We start from the raw sequence: 21091 nt of genomic DNA on the forward strand, positions 1-21091 counted from the left end.
ATATTTGAAACTCTAACATTCTTAGCCTCTCTAAATTGTTTCTGCTCTGACTTATGCATTCTGAGAATATTTTCTGTCTAATTTATAGCCTTAGCCCAAACAGGCTACTGTAGCAAAAGCGCGTCCCCAAGGGTGCGATTTTCACAAATTCTTCTCAAATAGCATCTTGCTAGAAGCGAATTTATACTATTTGCTCAGAAACGTAAAAAAAAAATTATTTCATCCATGACCTACTGTAGCAAGAGCGCGTCCACGAGGGCGCGATTTCAAAATTTCTTCTCAAATAGCATCCTGCTAGAAGCGATTTTATACTATTTGCTCAGAAAGGTCAAAAAAATTATTTCTTCCCAGACCTAAAAACCTTAAAAAGCCTAAACCCTAAACCCTAAACCCTAAAAGCCAAAAAAAACTAACATGAAAAAAACGTCAAAATCGTGTCCCCCGGAACGCGCTACGTATCGGCCGACATCGCGCTAACGTGACAGCGATTTCGGGGAAAATGGACCAATCCGGTAAATAATTAAGTAGTTGGCCCATTTCGGTAATTAATGAAAAAAATGGGTTTTTTTTAGTAAAATGCCCCAAAATTTGACCTAAAATTAAAATAAAATATTAAAAGTTGACGGATTTCTTTGAACCCGACACGTGGTAGAGTTCACGTCTTATGCTCACGCCACGTGTATAAAATAGTCAACGTCTCTCATTGACCGTGAGACTTGGCGCGGACTGCTAAACTGCACCGTTCGTTCACTTCCAGTCTCTGTGCTGTCAAGACGGATGATGAGAATCTCTCAACGAACTCCTCTCGCTTTACGCTTCCATTGTTTTGAACAAAAAATTAAGCACGTAAACTCAGATCTCCGCCATCTCTATTGGTTTATATCCATTCCCCAATGCTATGGCAGCGGCCTCTGCCGCCGCAGACGATCGATCCGCAGAGGCGGCCGCCGCCTCCGCTGCCCATGGATCCTTCTCTTTCTAAATGTGCTTCCGATGTCGTTTCTGAATCTTTAGTTTTGCGGAACGTTTCGTCTCCTAACGACGCGACCGGTTGCAACGATCCTTCCATTTCATGGCAAACACTAGTCACAGAGATGTTGAAATTCAGGTTCCTTATCTTTTTATCATTCTCGTAAGAACTTAATTCATTTCTCTGTTCCGTTTATAAAAGGGAAATAGGCGAGAAAGTAGATTAGAATTTTTTTTTACGTTAGTTTTCTCAATTATTGATGATTATGCGTGAGCTCGAAACAAATTTCCATTATTTAGGCGTATTTACTTTCATTAATCTTTATATTATTGAAAATCTGTTGAAGATTTCTGTTGAAGATTTCTTCTTCTCGTGGTTAAATTCGTAATTTAAACTCTGGAAGTTTAAATGCATTCGGTGTTCTAAGTGGCTAAGGACCATCTTGATGAAGACTATAGATAGAAGTGCCAACCTTTTTGGTAAAAGTGCCGTAATAGTACTATGAAGTTAAATGATATGGGAATTTTAGAATCATCATTTAGTTCGTTAAAAGCGGTGCCAAATTTCTTAGGCTGAATGCTTGTGAGAGACCAATAAGGGAGTGAACTCATGGTTACTAGCGAACAAGTAGCTGTTTGGCAACAAGCTCGATTGAAGATAAATGTCGAATTTTGTCTGGTTGGTGTTCTGGAAAAGAGAAATATGATTTTTAAATATTTTTATCTAATAATATTTTGAAAAGAGGTGGTTTATTAGAGGTTTTAATCAATGAATAAAGGGTAATGTACTTAAACTTGGAATTATTACATAAGGTAGGCATGGAGACTTACTATGCTAATAAGCCTTTCCAAAAAGGAGGAACCAAATGCATTTAAAAAGAAGAGTTAAATCCTCGATAATTTTTAGCATAATGGCTAAATCTTATACTTCTGAATTTCAGTCTCCAACAACTTTGAAGAGTGAAGAATACCGCCAACTGTTTAGGCTTCCTCCTGAAGAGGTGAGTGTCTTTAGGTTGTTGTGATCTCTTGCTGTTAGCAATTCTCTACTTGTCTCTCTCTTTTTGGGCATTCTTTGGTTTGTAAACATGAAAATCTTTTCTGTGATGAATGAGAAAGAGGTACTTTAAGTTTGTAGTTAAGAAGTTTTGGACACCTAAACATTCATGTAGTACATGCACCAACCAAAGAATATGTTATTTTGTTTTCGGTCAATGTTTTGAAAATGCTTGTTCATTCTTTCTCTCCTACTTTATATTCTAAACAATAATTCTAGTCATCTTTAAACATTTTTAAAACAATCTCTGAATTTCAAAAGAAGTGAGTGTTTCTAGTCTGTAGTCTACTCATTATCCCCAGGGGTCAACAATCCTTTGATTTTCTCCTTTTTGTTTGACAGTCTTTGCCCTTAAATGAACTTGTCCTTTCTCCTAATTAACATGATAGAGATAATGAAACATTGCATTAAGGAAGATGCCAGAAACCAAATCTTTTTATTTTTACTTTTGGTCATATATTTTTAACTCGTAGTTTGAAATTTCTCACTACTTTGCATTTTAGACATCTAATGATATTGTAGGAACATTTTCTTTTGACCTCCAATGCAGTTCCTTGTTCAAGATTTCAACTGTGCATTCCAAGACAGTATTCTTTTTCAGGTACTCTACATCTTTATTTGTCCTTAACTAGTCTTGGAGTTGCATGCTATACTTAGATGATTTCTTTACTCTGCTGCATCCAGTAACTTTTTGCTAGGCAGATCACCTCACCTTACTTTTGTCACTCTGTGGAGTTTCTGGAGACGATGATGTTGTATTCATTCAATATTTTATGGCTCTAAGTCTAATTATGTCCATTCTCTAATTATCAGGTTTTATGCTTTTTGCAGGGCCACATGTACTTATTTGCTCATTTTATTTGCTTTTATTCCAATATATTTGGATTTGAAACAAAGGTAAACCTTGAACATTGATTTTACTCTTAATTTGTTTCCCTGTGTCCTTTTCTTGGCAGTTCTTTTAAGTTTTAGCTGAAAATGAAACAGCTTTGGAAATTTTTATGGGTTTCTTCTGCAGAAGATAATCGCTTTCAATGAAATTAAAAGTGTTAAAAAAGCAAAGACTGCTGGAATCTTTTCTAATGCAATAGAAATCTTTGCTGGAGGGAGGAAGGTAGTAGGGCTTGGCATTTATTGTCTGTTCTATGTGAATATGCATGCATTAGTTCTTCTATCTCACTTTGCTTGTTGACTTCACTTGGCAGTACTTCTTTACGTCATTCAGTTCTCGAGATGAAGCTTTCAAACTCATTAATGATGGATGGGTGCAGTATGGTAATGGAGGCAATGAAATTACAGAACAGCAGGTATCTAATATTCAAAGCTTATACATTGAAAAAGAAATATTCAAAGCTTAGTATCATTGAAAGAGGATGTACATTTTAACGTAGATAATTGATTGCAGTCAATGTTGATTAGATCTTTCGATACCCCTTCTTGTGCATACCATTCATGCATATCTTGAGTGCAAACTAATGTATTTTCACCACGTGTTTTATTTTGAGCATTTTATTTTGTATAACATACTGTTTTTGTAATTTTGTATTACTTTATCCGTTCGTAAGAATTTTTAGGAGATTTTCCATTTCATTCAATAAATTTAAGACATTTAGAGGTTTTGCGGTGTGCTTGGTATCTCATATTATGCTTGGTGCATCACGCTTGATCTAATTACTGCAATTGAATAAAGTTGGAAGTTAAACATTTGCGCATTACAGTCCTTTTTCTATTATTTTTTCCCAGTTGAAATTCATCAAAACATTGAGCTTCATAGCTAAATTAGAGCAAATCACATATCTCTCCATTGGTTGTTTTCTTGTACCGATATTTTTTTTTTGTTGTTGTGTCTGTGCAGGAACTGATGTTGGAGTCCTGCAGCAAAGAGAATGGATTTGTTGCAATTGAAAAGGTCAATAGCTTCAAAACCCTCATAAATGACATGGAATCTAGAGACGGGTATCATCTATGAACAGAATGGTTTTTAGAATTTTATTGTGAATTCATCAGACTTTTTTTTTTCTTTGATGTGAAATTGTGACTCATTTCATTTAACTGCATTTTTATACAGGGGTGAGGATGTTTCCACCACTAATAATTTTAAGGTTCCATCCACTTCTGAAAAAGATACAGAAGTAGGTCCTGAATCAATTATAAATACCAATTCTTCAACACCAACAGATAGTTGTTTCTTGGTGCCTGAGAATTGTGATGCACCGAAGGGTTAGTTTATCCCGCTTGAATCATGACTCTCTTATGTTCTACATATTATCTCATTTTGAGCTCAACATTTCTAGTTGTAGTTGTTTAATGTATTTGTTGTCTACACTTTGCTGCATTGTTGCTTCCTTGATCATGCGTAAAATAGGCAGAAAATACGGTGAAAACAAAGAATCTGAAGGGTAAAGGAGAATAGTAAAGGATTTCTAGCCTTGGTCGTAGAGAAATTCAAGTTTGGGGGAAACTAAACTGTCATTCTTATTCAGATAGACATGGCGTCATATATTCTCTATCGTCTTCCTCTATATTGGTGGTGATGTATTGCATCCTGTTTTAATCTCATAGTTATGCATGACACTACGCCTTCATTTTCCTCAAAGTCATGATAATCTGAATGGGTTGTTTCTTGAATGCAGTTCCTGATTATTTTATCAAGGTTGCAGAAACAAAGTTCCCGGTAGTAAATTGTGAACTCATTTCCTATAAGTTCTTCCATATGGTAGAACATTGATAAAATTGATATTTTCTTGATTTGTTCTTATGTCAGTCATGTTTCTTGGGCTGCAGATTAAGGTAGAGGAGTTTTTCAATTTGTATTTTTCAGATAATGCAATTAATTTCATCAAATCTTTCCATACAAGACGTGGAGATAAAGGTAATCTCTTTGAACTTTTGAGGAATTATATATTTCTATTATGCATTTTTAGTTTACGCCATGGTTTAATATTTTGATTATATTCATATCATACAAGTGAGCATTTTTTTTACGTATGCCTTTATGTTTAGTAAATGGGTATGTTTTACAGAATTCAAGTGCTCTTCATGGTTCCTTCATGACAAATTTGGACATGTCCGTGATATGTCATATCAACATCCAATAAAAGTATACCTTGGTATGATTTTATTATTATTTGTAAACATTTTGGCCCAGCATTATTATCCTTGATATTAGTATTATTTCATATAACTGTTACAATTATTTTATGGATTTCTAATGCAAGGACAAGGATAATCATAATGGCACAAAAGTTTTATCTTTTTTCCTTTGCAGATGTAGTATTGGTTTATTTGTCAAGTCAGTTTAATGCACTTGGGGTTTCATTTAGCATTAACCAATTTTTGTTTTTACAAGGTGCAAAATTTTGTAGCTGCAAGGAGTCTCAGAAATTTCAAATTTACAGAAACAGGTTGTTTTGTAATTCCTTACGGTGCTTTACTGCTTCATATGCTATTCTACGGTTAAAGACACTGTTGATTTATTAATACTTCTCATTTTGAATGGATGCATCATTGAATAGAACCTATTTTCTCTTGCATTTTAATCACTCGTATTATTAATATGTCAAAGTACTATGCTTTTTTGTTATTCAAAACTTGAGTTCTGCTGTGCATGATATTTTTTTTAACATGAGTAGGTCTTAGTATGGTGTAAAACTATAGCCATTGATGGGTTTACTGTTATATTGAAGTTCTAGTAGTTGATGCGTTGAACTATTACATATTGGTGGTTCTGATTCATATGACAAAACTCAATTTATCAGTGTACTTTCTGCTCTTAACATTTCATCAAGTAGTTGATTTTTTTATGCATTTCACAATCCTTGAACTGGGAATAGATATTAAATTAGAATTCTTGGATTGGGTCACCCTGCCTTCTTTTTTTGTGATCTCCTTTAGATCTTTCATATTCTTTTTTTTTTTTCCTTATTTCTTGTATTTATCCCAAGGATATCATTTTCACTTTTGACAGTCACTGGGTTTTGGAGACATCACAAGAGGTCAATGATGTACCATATGGAGATTATTTTCATGTAGAGGTATATGCTAGACCTGAGCCTGTTGACATGCTTTTATGTGTAGAAGTGTTGTCCCTTCCCCAGTTTGTTGTTTTTTAGGCCAAAATTTATCCTGCTATTGTTGAGAAGATTATGGACCAGAATTTTTTAGATATAGTCACGAAAACTGTTGTCCAGCCCTTCAAATTGAGAACCAAAGATAAAACCATTATTGTAATGTCTTCATCTACTGGAAATTTTCTTTCTTGTATTACTGGACATTGCTGTGCATTCTATCAGGGGTTTTGGGATGTAGAAAGAGACAGTGATGGCCCAGTAGAAGGCTGCATTTCGAGGGTTTATGTGAATGTGGCTTTCAACAAGAAAACTGTTTGGAAAGGTTTGTCTGCTGAATGCTAATGGATCTCTTGTTTATAGTGTGTTTTATACTCTCTTCTTGTTGGTGCTAAGCTTATCTTGGTGTGGCTCCTGTTAAAAATTCTTATATATTCATGTCAATTTTTTCTTAAGTTTCTTTTTAATTAATTTGCCAAAGTGCCAAAAGGGTATTTCCTTCAAGAATGAAATAGATTTTTTATTGTTGATAGAGGAAGGAATTATATGACATGAAATTTAGAATTTTTGTTAGTGTAGACCTTAAGGACAAGATCCTTTTTTGTGTTACATCCAAATTGTTTTGAACTTGTAAATTTGGTTGTTCTTTAAATTTTCCGATGAGCTTCAAAGTGTTTGTGGTGTTCTTTCTCTTGAATATCTCCCTAAGTTTACCTGTTGCTGTTATGTTAATGATTATATTTCTTGTACCTCTTCCTTCATCTGATGCCAAGCCCCATGGTACAGGGAAAATAGTGAAGTCTACTCTGGAAGAATGTCAAGAAGCTTATGCAACTTGGCTGGACATGGCATTGTCTTTCTCCTCTATTTTTATGATCATATTGTAAAGTTTATTTGAATATTGATCTTACAAATTTCATGATTGATCGTTTCAGGCACGTGAATTGTTGAAGCAGAATATTGATAAACAAGGAGGTTCTACCATCTGAAGACTTTCCTCTAATAATGATTCTCTGGGCAGTGATGCAGATACTGGAATCACTAATCTAAGCTCCTTTGTTGCAAGCAGGGGTAGATCCTTCTGGAAGCTCAACTGAAAACGGTGGACACCAAATTGAAAACAAAGTGGCTACTATCGAGGAACCTTTAGAAAGATCACAGAACTTGAGTGATCCAGTAAGGACATTGCAGATGTCTACTTTTATGGATGTTAACCAACGAATTGCCGATCTTTTGCAAGGAACTTTGAGTAATGCTTCATCGATTGCATCTTTTTTAAGCAAGTTTTTAAGGAAGTCCTTCTCGTACTCGAAAAGACAAGGCCATATTTCACTACTCTTAGCTGTTGCTTTTGCTGCGATCTTCCTCATGCAGGTTTGCAATTTCCTGTTCATCTTATTTACCTCTACTCTTTTTTAATTGGTAAACCATACGGTTGGTCATCCAACTTTCATAAAATTTCTTATTGGGCATTGAAAATAAAAAGTTTGCAATATGGGCACTGTTATATATTTTTTATCATTTTAGTCATCCACAATTAATTTGTCATTACCTACACTCGATCTAGTCACCCAAGTTTAGTAAGGCTTCATTTTGGTGACTCATTTTATTTTTTTACAATGATAAAAGTAATGGCAATGCCCATATTCAAACTTCTTTATTTCGGTGCTTAAAATGAAAATTTCTGAAAGTTGGGTGACCAACCGTGTAGTTTACTCTTTTAAATCATTGGTTTTACTCAAAATGTAATCTCCTTCTACAGTTTAATAACAAGTCACGCCAGATTGGACTTGCTGGAGCTTTCCTCTCAAGCTAAATAATCAAAACCTACAATTTAGTATATATTTATCGTATTGTTGAATATCCTTACAGCTTGCTTTCCTCTTCTTGGTTGGTCTTTAACTGCAGGCAAGCATTGTTGTGCTATTAAAAAAACCGCAACAGGTTCTTGTGCGTTATCCGGTAACCTATATGGGTAGCGCGGGTGGCGGAGCTGGCGAGAGGCAAGCTGAAGCTGTGGCATGGTTGGAGAAGCGGATGCATGAGCTTAAAGAACAGATGGCCATGGTTGAATCTCTGTTAGAGAGGATGCGGGATGAGCATGCTGCTCTGAAAGCACAATTAGAACAACTGGGGTAACCAAAAAGAACATCTTAAATTTATTACTTTTCCACAATAAAAACATATTCATTGTAAATCAGGAATTCATACTTTCTTTTCTGACCGGAAGATATGAAAATTTTAGTTTTTAATATTTATATATTTTATCAATTCGGTTCTCAATTTTTTAAAAGGAGTCAAATTTTACTATTAATTTTTCAAAAAGAGTTGAACTACTACTTTTTAAATAAAAATACTTACTAAAGTGCTAAATTTTTAAACATTGCAACCTGCATGATAATTTATATGTATTATGTTTTTTAATTTTTATGAATTTTTATAAAATTTAAATTATTTATTGACGTGGCCTATGAGACAAATAGTGTTATGTTAACACGAAGTAAACATGAATTGTAACATGTTGCCACGCAAACATTGTTAAAAAAAGGTTTTTTTTTTGTTTTAAAAAAAAAATTGAAATGTTAAATGACGAATTTATCTAAAAAAAAGGCTAAATTGATGAAAGATGTAAGAAGGTTAAATTTATCATTATACTTGCGTACATCTAAAAAATAAGGGTATAATTAAGTTGAGTCGAGTTTGAAAGTTCGATACTTTGTCCAAGTTCGATCTAACATTTATCTTTTAAATTTTGGGATCAATTTCACATATAATTGAGCTATTTGAGTGTAAGTTTGATGAAGCTTGTTTGTCCATTTTTGCACTCAAAATCAAATTCGAATGAACACTTGAGTTTTTTCAGTCAAAGAGAGCAGTAGATCTTTTAAATCAAGTGTGTGATTGAAATCATAGTATTATATATACTTGTCGTATATACTCGTGCATTCTTTTTTGTTATATACAGGAATTGACATTTTTGTCAGTTATTACATGAAGTATCGCATTTCATTGTTGTTTTCTTAATCGCAATAGTTGAGATTTGAGCATTCATGATTTGATTCAAGGATTGTGACTATAGTTCGTGCATGGTTTGTGTGCAGAGTTGAGGGTTGAATCTGATTGGTGGGGAGGTGCCTATTATCCACCGACTGTGAGAGCTCTAACACACAGTCAGTCCTATAAAAACACGGCTGTTCTTCCAGACCCTCGTCCTTTTGATAATGATTGTTGGAGAAGAATGAATGACTTGAAGGAAAAGCAATTCCCCACATTTCTCTTTTTATGCATGCTAAAATTCATCACAGATAAAGAAAACATTTTAAAGTAACAATATTTATTGAAAAAAACAATTTTTTAAGTGAATGGTTAACTTTTAGTGGTAGTTATAATATTTAAAATAGAAAATTTAACCTAGTGAGTGGTTTTTGTTAAGCAAAATAGTATCTATACTCTTATTTGAATTTTTTTTGTCATTTTATTACTGATTTTAAAATAGCATTAGATTATATCATTATTTATAATGTTGTGAGTGAGAAAATAATTTTAAGTAAAAATTATATTTATGCAAAATAATTCATTGAATAAGGGCAAAAAGTTTGTACACAAATTTCGTTTTTTTTTTCACTCATTTTATTTTAATTAGTTGTTTACAAAAGTATCAAGAGATAAAAATAATATTATAACAACAATGATGAGTATTTATTTATTTTTAAATGTTTTAAAGTATATAGATTAGTTTATGTTACACCATAAAAAATATATGAATCTTTAAAATTAATACACTAAAAATGATAAATTTCTAATTGAATGAGATCAACTCTATTATTATTTTTTTATAAATATATATGTAAAAGGTGAATAATAATAATATATTGTGCAATGCGGAGGTATCATATAGTAATAAAGTGGTCAATGTATATGGTGAAGAAAAATGTAGCAAAATTGAGTTTTGAAGTACAAAATGTTGTAAACCAACCCCTCTCTGATTCTACTCGTTGGAACCGTCCATTTTTGCAGGTCGTCCACGTTTTCACAATTCCTACTTGCCTGGAGCCAGAGGTCTTTAAATTGTGAAACATGCTTTATTTAAGTGAAAGTTTGGGTTATGTCTGATATGGATGGCGCATCACCCTTCCTAGTTTTCAACAATGGTACGACTATTCCTTCATTTTTTTCATTCCAATTTTGGGGGGAAAAACAAAATCTGGTGCAAAAGCATGAAGAGGGGATCCATATACACTGAATATCTGTGATTGAACGATGTATGTGTTTTTCATGTAGGTTAATGAAAATTGATTTTTTATTTTATTTTGAAATTTGTGGCAACCTTTCTCAACAATATCGTTTTCAAGGTTCTAAGTAGAAAAATACTCATATTTTTTATTCAATTAACCTGTCTTTTCTTGTTTCCTGGTCAAGTAATGTAACATATGTAAAGTCAAAATGGAACTCATGTCATGTTACCATCTGTACACGATAAGAGACTTGTCCATGATTTTAGAATTGACCCTTTTTTGTGGTTAAGAATTTGTTTATTTAGTCCACACACAAAATAAGCCTTTTTATTACAATTTTACAATCAAAATGTCATAAACTTTTTTTAATAAATTCTTGTGAACATTTATTATAAAACATTTTTACTTTCTTTTATTAGTTTTATCTGTGCAAACAAATTAATGTGAATACTAGAGTATGTAATTAAAAAGAAGCAAATGACATAATTTTGCTTAGGAAAATAGTAAGTAGAAATGTAAAAAAAATTTAATTATTATTTTATTTTATTTCTTGTAACACTATATTTTAAATATTTTAATTTTAAAGTTCTAAAGATTACATTTATCAAATACACTAATTATATTCCATATTCAATTGTAATTCATATATAAAAAAATTTATAACTTAAATTCAATACTTATTTTTTTTTCAGTTTATCAAATAACACCTAATTATGCATTTTCAATTCATCAAATATTTATCTTAAAATTAATTATCATTTCTCCCTAGCTTTTTTTTTAAATGTTTTTCGGTTTTTCTCTCACATTTGTGTTTGAAGTACTATGAATATATGCTTTCTAATAAATAAATTTGAATTTAAAAACATGTATAACTATGTCTTCTAAAGATTATATGCAATAAGATTCTGGTTTAATTACAAGGTTTGAAATTATAGAAAATTTAATATTTTAACTTCAAGTCTCATTTTATATAAAATTATTCAATTTAATATTTATAATATTATTTTGATAAAATAATACTTTAATAATTAATTTTATTGAAACTATTATAACAAAAACCACAATCTATACTCTTATAGCATATATATATATATATCCAATTAAGAATATTTTTAAATATAACATATTGATACTTACAAATCCCAACACTTACTGCATGTATGCTCTGATTTGCTACTATTAACGTGCAAAATGGACAACCATGCATTAAATATAGGATATTTAACACACGAAACACGGCGTCCCTAGTTTATTTCTCCACGGATAGATTATGAAAGGCACTTCTATATCCACTTTTATTTATATGTTGTTTTACCCTAAAATGGGATCCTCCTTAAAAAGTCACAAGAAGAACCCTTGAATATTACTTTTCAATATCTTAAATAAATAAACCATTCACTGAAACCCTTTATCCTAACTCTTTTAGAGAGAACCTCAGATTAGATTCATCCGAACGTAAATATGCAAATGTTACACCTAACCGCTATTTATGATACCTGTCATTCAATACCAATCCCATTTGACATAATTGACAGCTAGTCCAGTCACCACCCTAATGACTTCACCTAGGTCTGCCATCATAAGTCGATTGACCTAATCACCTTCGATTACCTATAATCAGATTACATGTTCCGAGATTTTAATCCATCATATATATATAAACCTACACCAGACCCCATGAAGGGGGACATCTCTCTCTCCCTCTATCTCTTCCTCTACTCTTACATTAATCTCTCATTATACTTATCTGCAAACCCTGCTCGAAGAACACCTTTCAACTACCACTTACATCGACCCCCCACCTTGCCTGAAGCTATGTGAATTACTAGTCACTGTCGCATCACAACTCTTGTTTGATCCTCGCATCAACATATGTACATATTTTATATATTAAAGATACTTTTTTCAGAGCTAGTTGCTTCTTTAATTCATCAAAATTCAAAAGTTTTAAATAACAGAAAAACATGTTTTTACAGCGTTTTTTTAGCCCTATAAGCGCCGCTAAAACAGTTTGCGGCCCTTATCAAAGCACCGCAAAAAACGCCGCTAAATTTTGCGACATTTCTGTGGGAAAACGCCGCTATAAAACATGATCTTTAGCGGTGCTTTTATTACAAATGCTGCTAAAAAACATGATTTTTAGCGATTTTTTTTACAAACGCTGCAAGAGAGTCAAGCATGTTGTGGCGTTTGTGGGAAAAGCGCTGCTAACATTAACAGATTTTACAAACTTATTTTTATTTCATATAGAACCCAAATTTTCAACATATTTTCCTGTAACTTCAAATCCAACCAAAAACTTCAAATCTAAATAATACTATCACAAAAGAAATATGTATATGATCTAAATTAATAAATGAAATAACAAAATATATTCAAAAATTATATTGTTAAGATATTCTTATAATAAGAAAACAAAAGTCTAAGATGGCGAATTTTGCGATTGATTCTGCTGAAACATCTTCATTATATTTTGAAGCTGTAGCTGGAGTTCGTCATATTTTCTTGTTGTCTCTGTTGCCCTTGTTGCTGCCTCTGCTTACCTCGTTGCTGCCTCCTCTTTAAGTTGTAGCTGGAGTTCATCATATTTTCTTTAAGCCTCTGCTTCTCTCAATGCTGCCTCCGCTTTAAGTTGAGCAATTTGCTCAACTATGCTTGCTTGCATCTGAGCCATCTGGTCTCTTAACCTCTGAACTTCAACTTGAGCCTGATTCGCCGAAGGCATGTATTGTTGCGAGCTGGATCCAAAACATTGGGTTGGTTTAACAAAAGATCCTTGAAATCGAACCCGACCATACCTTTCAGGACCCAAAATTTCAGTAATAATTCGGTTATCAATGTCTTCCAGATTAACAGAACTATCATTTAAAGCCATTGCTTCATACTCCGCCCTTTTATCCTTTAGTTTCTCCTAATAAATCAATCAATGAGTTAGAAATGAAATATATAATCAAACAAATGCAACATAACTTGACATTATTTGAATTACAAACGACGAATTAAACAATTATAATTAAACATGATAAATATTTAAAATAATTCAAAATTTTATTAAGTAAATATACCATAATTTCTGTAGCTTCAGTAGTCATAGGAGATTCATCTTTCTTTCTATGTGTAATGTAAAAAAGTTGAAGGCGTCTAACTTTTTGACCAGACGACAGTTCCTACAATATGGTAGGAAAAATATTATTTAGTAGAAAGTAATTAATATTTGACACAATTAATAAATTCAAAATACCTCCTCATCAGCTACACAAGCAAAACTTTTCAACCCAACTGTGAGCATGAATTTTTGTTTTTGCCTACTTGTAGTTCCAACTCGCTCACAATCCTACATTATGAAATTATTATTACGTATATAGTAAATACTATAAACTGAAATAATTATAAGAGTTTGGAAGTACGTAATACATCTCCTTTCTTTGAATTCCAAAATCTAACTGCATCTTCCCATTCGCACCTTAGCATTCTCGGCGGGACATTTCGCAATTTCTTTTCGAGGCTTATATTTTCTTAAAATATTCCTTCTTTAAAGTACTTTTATGGTCTCTCCATTTCTTTTCTAATGCTTTCTTCACATAATTATTCGAGTCCTCTAAAGGAAATCTCTCATGCAAATAACACCAGTTTAGAAAGTAAATATAAATGAAAATTAAACCAAAGTATTATAAATTGCATTCACGTTATTACCTTAATATTATCGAGAGCTTGGTTTTTGTTACTATCAGGCATATGATGCCATGACTTGTAGTTGATTGACAATAGATTGACATTTCGTGCTATAATGTCCAAGTATCCTGCTAAAAGTCGAGTTTCTGATCCAATAGGCTGACCATGACTGTTTCTAGATACTTTGACATGCTCCACAAAATTTAGATTGTATAAATCCTTTAATAGCGTACATCCTCGAGTTTTGCGCCTCTCACCATTTTCTGCTAAAAAAATTGTATATGATAATATAAGAATTTGAAACAAAAATCAATAATAAAAGTCAACATGCATGTAAATTAAAGTTAACATTACTTTGAATTTCTACAGGTTCGTCAACTGTATTCGGAACATTCGAAGATCCAATAGCAGTCTATTGATCACTATTTGTTTCTTTCGAATTTGGAGGATTTTGAATAATACTTAGATCTCACGATGTTCTTGTAGGCATATTATCTGCAATACACATAAAATAGTTGAAACATTAGTAACTAATTACAACAATAATAGTAATGGATATATTTAATAAGATCAAGGTTTAAATTATAATACTACATATAATTAAAAAAAAAACTTAAACTATTACTACATCATGATTCGTAAATATCTTCATCTACATCCTGGCGAACCTATTGAAATTGTGTACTAGTACTAGGGATAGTTTCATTTAAGTTTTGTTCTGGAAAAGGCAAAGTTTTTTTTTTTATCTTTTATCGATGTCATCTCTACTTCTATTGCTCATGTCAAACAAGTCTCTAGGGGTGTTATGGAGTATAACGTACCAACCCTCATCAATTGGATCTTTCGAGTAAAAAACTTGTTTGAGTTGAGAAAAAAATACATACAGCTCGTCTATCAATTGTTGTCCAGTGTGAATTAATCAAGAGAAGTTCACTACTGTAAAACCAAATTGATCTTTTTTAATTCCGCGAGTAGTATTAACATCCGCCCAATCACATCGAAATAAAGACAATCTTTTGTTCGCCATAGTAATCCAACTCAATAATGTTCGTAAGAAGTCCGTAATACTCCATTTTGCCTCAACAGGATTGCTATCCCTAGCACTAGCATAACTTGTAATTGAAGAATTAACAACTATTCCACAATTTTGAACCCTCCTCAATCTTTCGCGAGATTTTGTATGAAACTTGAATCTATTAATGAGGAAGGCATTATATCTTTTTACTACTCTATTCAGACCTTAGGACATCCATTTAACTTCTTCATTGACGTCATTTCCACTCCAAACCTATTGAATTGAAAGTAAATTGATTAATTATAATGTTATACGAAAACATTATTATTTGTCATTGAAAACTTCAATTGCATGCCGTTTGCCCTAACCATTCATGAAAAGATTCTACAATAACTTATGAATCTCTTGATGTTGTAATCTTCAGGAGCGTGAACGAGATCTCAAGACTTGTTTAAACTCACTATGTTAAAAAGTGGATTACTTGGTAGAAAATAAACAAATGAAAAAGATGAATATTTATCAAATTCTAAAACTTGCGTAATGGTTCAGTTGAATCGTGGTGAAAAAGAACATATCGATGTGCTTGTACCCAAGATCTATCATTTAAGTGTGCAATTTTAACTTTACCAATTGCTTGTACATAACTTCGAAATAGATAAGTTTCAGCTAAGTTATGATTAGTGAGCCCAGCATTTCTACTTGGTCTATTTAGTCTTGTTTCAACATCTTCTAAATATCTAGAGCAGAAAGTCATACACTCATCTGTTAAGTAAGCTTCAGCAATTGATCCTTCTGGATAAAGCTTATTACGACAATAAGACTTCAATTTGCATAGGAACCTAAACACGATATACAACATTATCAAAAGTTGTAATTAAAGGTATATTCATGAATGAATGAAAAATTTTCAAATAAATTACCACCCCTCTATAGGATACATCCACCGATAGAAAATCGGTCCACCAAGTTTTGCTTCATAAGGGAGATGGATTAGCAAGTGCACCATAATAGTGAAGAACGAAGGTGGAAAGATCTTCTCCAAGTTGCATAAATTCAAGATGGCTCGATCTTGTACTTTCTCAAGTTCTTCAACAATCAAAACTTTGCCACAAATAGCTGTCATTATATTGGATAGTTCAATTATACAAGACATCACCTTTTTTGACATACAACAACATAAATCAACTAGCAGTAAATCTTGCATCAAGATGTGATAATCATGTGATTTTAGGGAATATAGTCTACGATCTTTAAGACTCACACATCGAGATATATTTGATGAATACGCATCTGGAACCTTTATATCCTTCAACACTATGCAGAACACTTCTTTTTCTTTCTTCAACATTGCAAAAATAGAAGGCGGCAACTGAGATTTTCCATTCGAAAGTAATTAGGGATGAAAATCACGCCGAATTCCCATGTCAACTAGATCAAGTCGACTCTTAATATTGTCTTTCTATTTTCTATCAACATTGAGAATTGTCTCGATGATGTTCTCGCAAACATTCTTTTCAATATGCATGACATCAAGATTGTGTCGTAAAATGTGATGCTTCCAATAAGGCAACTAAAAAAATACTTCTTTTTTTCCACAAGTCCGCCTCATTAGGATTATCCTCTTCATCAGATTCATCATCACTCTGCCGGTTAACATCGCCAACATACGCCTCCCTCGGTCTTTTCTTTGTTTGCGTGTTGGGTGGTTGATTTATCTTCTTATAACTGAAATTGATATCTTTTAACATGAACAAGATTTCAGATCCAATACTCTACTCATGAGCTTCTTTGAACTCTTCAATACCATCAAATAGAGTCCTTTGAAACCTAACTCTATGATTTCCATCTAACCACCGACGATGCCCCATATAAGAGAACTTCTTCCCATTATATAACCACTTCGAACATGTTTGCATAGCACAACAAGGACAAGCATAACGTCTTTTGGTACTCCAACCAGATAAATTGACATAAGCCGGGAAATCATTAATAGTCCACAACAAAGCTACACGTAAATAAAAGTTCTCATTTATCAAGACATCATATGTTTCAACACCTGCCCATAACTATTTCAACTCTTCAATAGGTGGCTACATATAAATGTCAATATCATTCCCCGGACCTTTCTCTCCAAGGATAATCATAGATAAGATAAAAGAAGATTGCTTCATGCAAATCCACAGAGGCAAACTGTAAGGAACAAGCACTACAGGCCAAGTACTATACGAAGTACTCATGATTTTAAAAGGATTAAATCCATCAGATGCTAACCCGAGCCTTACGTTTCGAGGATCGCTTGCAAAGCTTGGAAATATACTGTCAAATGATTTCCAAGCTAAAAAATTCGTAGGATGCCTTAATAATCTATCTTCGGTTCGATGATCATGATTCCACCTTATAGACTTGGTTGTTTTTGATGACATGAAAAGCCTTTGAAGTCTTGGTATTAGTGGAAAATATCGCAAAAGCTTTACTGGCTTATTTCTTGACTGTGCCTCACCTTCATCCTCATTCATATCTTCTGCATTCCTATTCATCCAACGAGATTTACCGCAAACATGACAAGACTGTTGGTTTTCCCGATCACCCCAATACAACATGCAGTAATTTGGGCAACTATGAATTTTGCTGTACCCAAGGCCTAAATCTTTTATCAGTTTCATCATATATTTGCATGAATGAGGGATTTTTGCAAACGGAAACATATCTCTCAAAAACTCTAACAGTAGCATAAAAGAGTTTCCGATCCACCCTCCCAAACATTTTAAGTGAAAAAGATGAATGCAAAAGGACAGTTTTGAAAATTTCTATCCCTCATAAAGTTCATTCATTTCATTAAGTAACTTGTAGAACTTCACTGCTTCTCCGTTTGGCTCTTCATCAGGTGCACTTCTTCCCATTTCGGTAAAAGCATTTCTACTAATATCACAATCATCGAATGCAATAATTTTAGGTGGAAATGATTGCAAACCATGACTGTGCATATTAAATGCATCTCGCAACATACCTTCCATGTCATCTTCTCTAACAGACTGATGGTGAGCATTATGAGGACAAGCCAGATAAATCGTTGAAGAGGTTCTACGAGGTGTACACTATCCATGAAAAATCCTTTTTTTATACCCCCGAATAAAACTATCAACAATTAGATGTTTGTAGACAGCTTCACGAATATGCCAATTGATGTTGCCACACTTCTTACACGAGCAAAGAATCATATATTCTCTTGGCTTGCATTTTGAAATGCAAAATTTAGAAAAGTTTGTACTCCATTTCGATAGTCATTGCTTACCCTTGACAAATCCATCCAACTCTTATCCATTTCGTAGTTCTTGAAGTCTAAAGTTGACAATAAATTATTGTTACTTAAGTGTTCTAAAAAGATTTAAATTATGTTGTGGCACTAAAATAGATAATATATATAAAGTATCAAATATCTAATTATTTAAAATATATATTAATGACAACATTTTACGTTTGGATACTCCAAATTCGCTATAAAAAATTTACCTTGAAGATTTAATGCATTGTATTTTAATGGGTGTAAACTAATTCAGGTAAGTTGTTTATTTATAAGAATAATTAAGAGTAGGGAAAAACAATAGTGTTGCCCTAATTTCTGTGATTTTTATATATTTTGATCCAAAGTTTTATGTAAGTTATGATATGATATATATTTTTTATATTCTTTAAATGTTTATGTAAGTTATGATTATCAAATTTAAATATTAACTTTAAATATTGACTCTTTTAATTATACTCTTTTAATTTTTAAATTTGTGTTTTTTATCACCTTTATGTTTACTATACTTAAAAGGACAAAAATTAACAAATTAATAGTTACACGTTAATAAAGTTAATATTTGTTAAATTTTTTTTATCTATTTTGAGTTAATTTGATAAAAAAACACAAATTTAAAAATTAAAAGAGTCAAAATAATTAAATGAATGATTAAACTTTTTTTTAAGTTAGATGATCAAATGAGTTATTATGCCTTCGTTTTTTTTATTATTTTACTTTTTTTTTTATTTTTTTTAAGAATGGTCATAGAATGGGTCAGTATATACCTACCTACTTGAATTTGATAAATTACCCTTACTTGATACCTAAATCGGCTTACGATTTCTATGTTTAAATATCAATTAAATTAAAAAATTTAGATATGTCAAATTCAAGTATCTTCGAATATATTAACTCTTTTAGAATTCAACAAATGATATTTTCGACCTAATTAATTAAATCATTATTTCCACAGCCCAAAATTTTATAAAAGATTTAAAGAAATATAAAAGGATTATAAATACAAATAAATTACAATAATGATATTAATATTAATTAAACATTCTAAATTAAATTGAAGTGTTACAAAATTGAAATTAAACCACCAAAACAAGACATTAACAATGCCATATGGTGCTGACTATGGAATTGAAATCAAATATGCTTACAAAATGTCACTCAAAAAAAATTGATCTAATCTTTACATAGAGATTATTCAAGCTACCTCAGATAAAATTTTCCTTTTTTAAACCTATCTATTATAAAGCCAAATAGAGAGAAGATAAAAAGTTCTAATTGCTTTAAAACAACATATAAAAGAACAAAAAGGAAGAAGGTTATACTAAAAAGAACATATATTTGGATATATATGCATTCAGAACCCAAAATATGCACTCTCAAGCAATAAAATGCTTTGAAACCCATCTAACTGACAATATAGATGCAGTTATATTAAAAAAGAACAAAAGGGAAGAAGGTTCAGGTGGTTAACAAGAATTTAACACAACTACTCAAGAGGCTGGCAACATTTTATCAAAGGAGAAAAGAAACAATAAGTCAAAAAACAAACAGCAGAGTGATTGTTACACGCATACCACAAGAGGGAAAATCAAGTATTGGTAATGACCTATAAACGCCCTATGCCTACCGGGACATTACCTGTCGATAGAGTGGTTACTGGAACTTAAATTCCATAAGGAAGTAAAGGCTGCAAGTTCTTGGGACTGGTCCAAAGAAACAAATAAAAACCCGCTATAAGGTTACTTGAAATGGTACCCAAAACATTCAGGCAAACAATTTGCAAATATAGGACAATGAAGGCTTTAAATATAGGACAATGAAGGCTATAAGTTTATTTGAAATGGTACCCAAAACCTGTAAATATAGGACAATGAAGGCTTTAACAGTTTGCAAGTAGCATATCCAGAGAAAGACAATAGCATGCTCAATGTAAATGTTTTCACTCATCTTTAATTTCATGAAATGGCAAAGCATGCAAAAAGGTTTTCAACTAAACAACCTATTGAAATTCAACTCCATTCTCAAAGTATCTACCAGATAAAATGTGTTGTATTTAGTATACCACAATATTTTCAAGCATCAAATATCAAGCGAAGAGAAAGCAACAGTTTTAAATATAAAGGTAAAATTCATTGCTATTACCTTTACAAACTTTGGCCTGCTTAATTCGGTCTAACCAAAAAAGAGAAAGAAATAGAAAATTTGGAGCTCAGTAACTGCCTTGCAAAACCATGCTCTATATCAAGAACTTGCTGATGTATAAACTCAATTATACTAGCCTTAGTCAATAAGGGAAAATGATTGTGTACATTGATATGGACTAAACACCATTGTAAAGCACATATTTATACATGGAAAGCCCCTAATAACTTAAAAGCATGAATTGGATTCCCACAAGGACGAACCAAAAATTAATTTTTTAAAAAAGTTGTTCAAATTATAAAATACTAAACAAAGATTCGGTTACATCATATCTCAGGCATCAACCAGGAATTTGTAGGAAAAGGGAAAAAAGAAAAAGAAATAGTGCTACTAAAAAATTTAGTAAATCAAACACTTATGTTCCTATTACCCTAATTTTCTAAGCACCCAACCAGCATAATAACACAATATACTTAATTGAAACATCAATGAAAACCCAGAATTCAGAAGAAAAGAGAAAATAAATTACAGCAGATAACGAGATTGAAGAAAAACACAAAAATAAAAGCCCAATAAGAAAATTAAAAACAAAGAAAGGAAGCAGAACTATCTTACTTGAGACAATGTGGATTG

At 32.1% G+C, this 21091-nt stretch overlaps 1 protein-coding gene across 6 annotated transcripts; it reads left to right on the forward strand.

The window, feature by feature from the left end:
* Positions 1-751: 751 nt before the first annotated feature.
* Positions 752-10291, forward strand: LOC107945563 (protein VASCULAR ASSOCIATED DEATH 1, chloroplastic). 6 transcript variants are annotated; one of them, XM_041106633.1, is made up of 19 exons: positions 752-1108; positions 1911-1970; positions 2577-2627; positions 2858-2923; positions 3048-3140; positions 3232-3333; positions 3882-3982; positions 4095-4246; positions 4660-4700; positions 4811-4898; positions 5050-5136; positions 5376-5430; positions 5994-6060; positions 6319-6418; positions 6880-6941; positions 7029-7068; positions 7163-7467; positions 8002-8228; positions 9195-10289. In XM_041106633.1, the coding sequence occupies exons 1-19, from the start codon at positions 1073-1075 to the stop codon at positions 9205-9207; spliced, it is 1746 nt and encodes a 581-aa protein (XP_040962567.1). In that variant the 5' UTR covers positions 752-1072; the 3' UTR covers positions 9208-10289. The 6 variants fall into 6 exon arrangements, with proteins under 6 accessions (XP_040962567.1, XP_040962566.1, XP_040962570.1 ...); XM_041106632.1 differs by having other exon boundaries at positions 3045-3140; positions 9195-10283; XM_041106635.1 differs by having other exon boundaries at positions 1035-1108; positions 2549-2627; positions 3045-3140; positions 9195-10288.
* Positions 10292-21091: the final 10800 nt, after the last annotated feature.

This window comes from Gossypium hirsutum, chromosome D12 (genome assembly GCF_007990345.1).
Source record: "Gossypium hirsutum isolate 1008001.06 chromosome D12, Gossypium_hirsutum_v2.1, whole genome shotgun sequence".
Lineage (NCBI taxonomy): Eukaryota > Viridiplantae > Streptophyta > Magnoliopsida > Malvales > Malvaceae > Gossypium > Gossypium hirsutum.

Excerpts from the sequence above, each read along its gene's own strand:
- LOC107945563 (XM_041106632.1), top strand. The coding sequence starts at position 1,073 with ATGGCAAACACTAGTCACAGAGATGTTGAAATTCAG. Across the intron at positions 1,109-1,910 it reads ACAGAGATGTTGAAATTCAG|TCTCCAACAACTTTGAAGAG; the intron begins GTTCCTTATCTT and ends TCTGAATTTCAG. Across the intron at positions 7,468-8,001 it reads CTGCGATCTTCCTCATGCAG|GCAAGCATTGTTGTGCTATT; the intron begins GTTTGCAATTTC and ends CTTTAACTGCAG.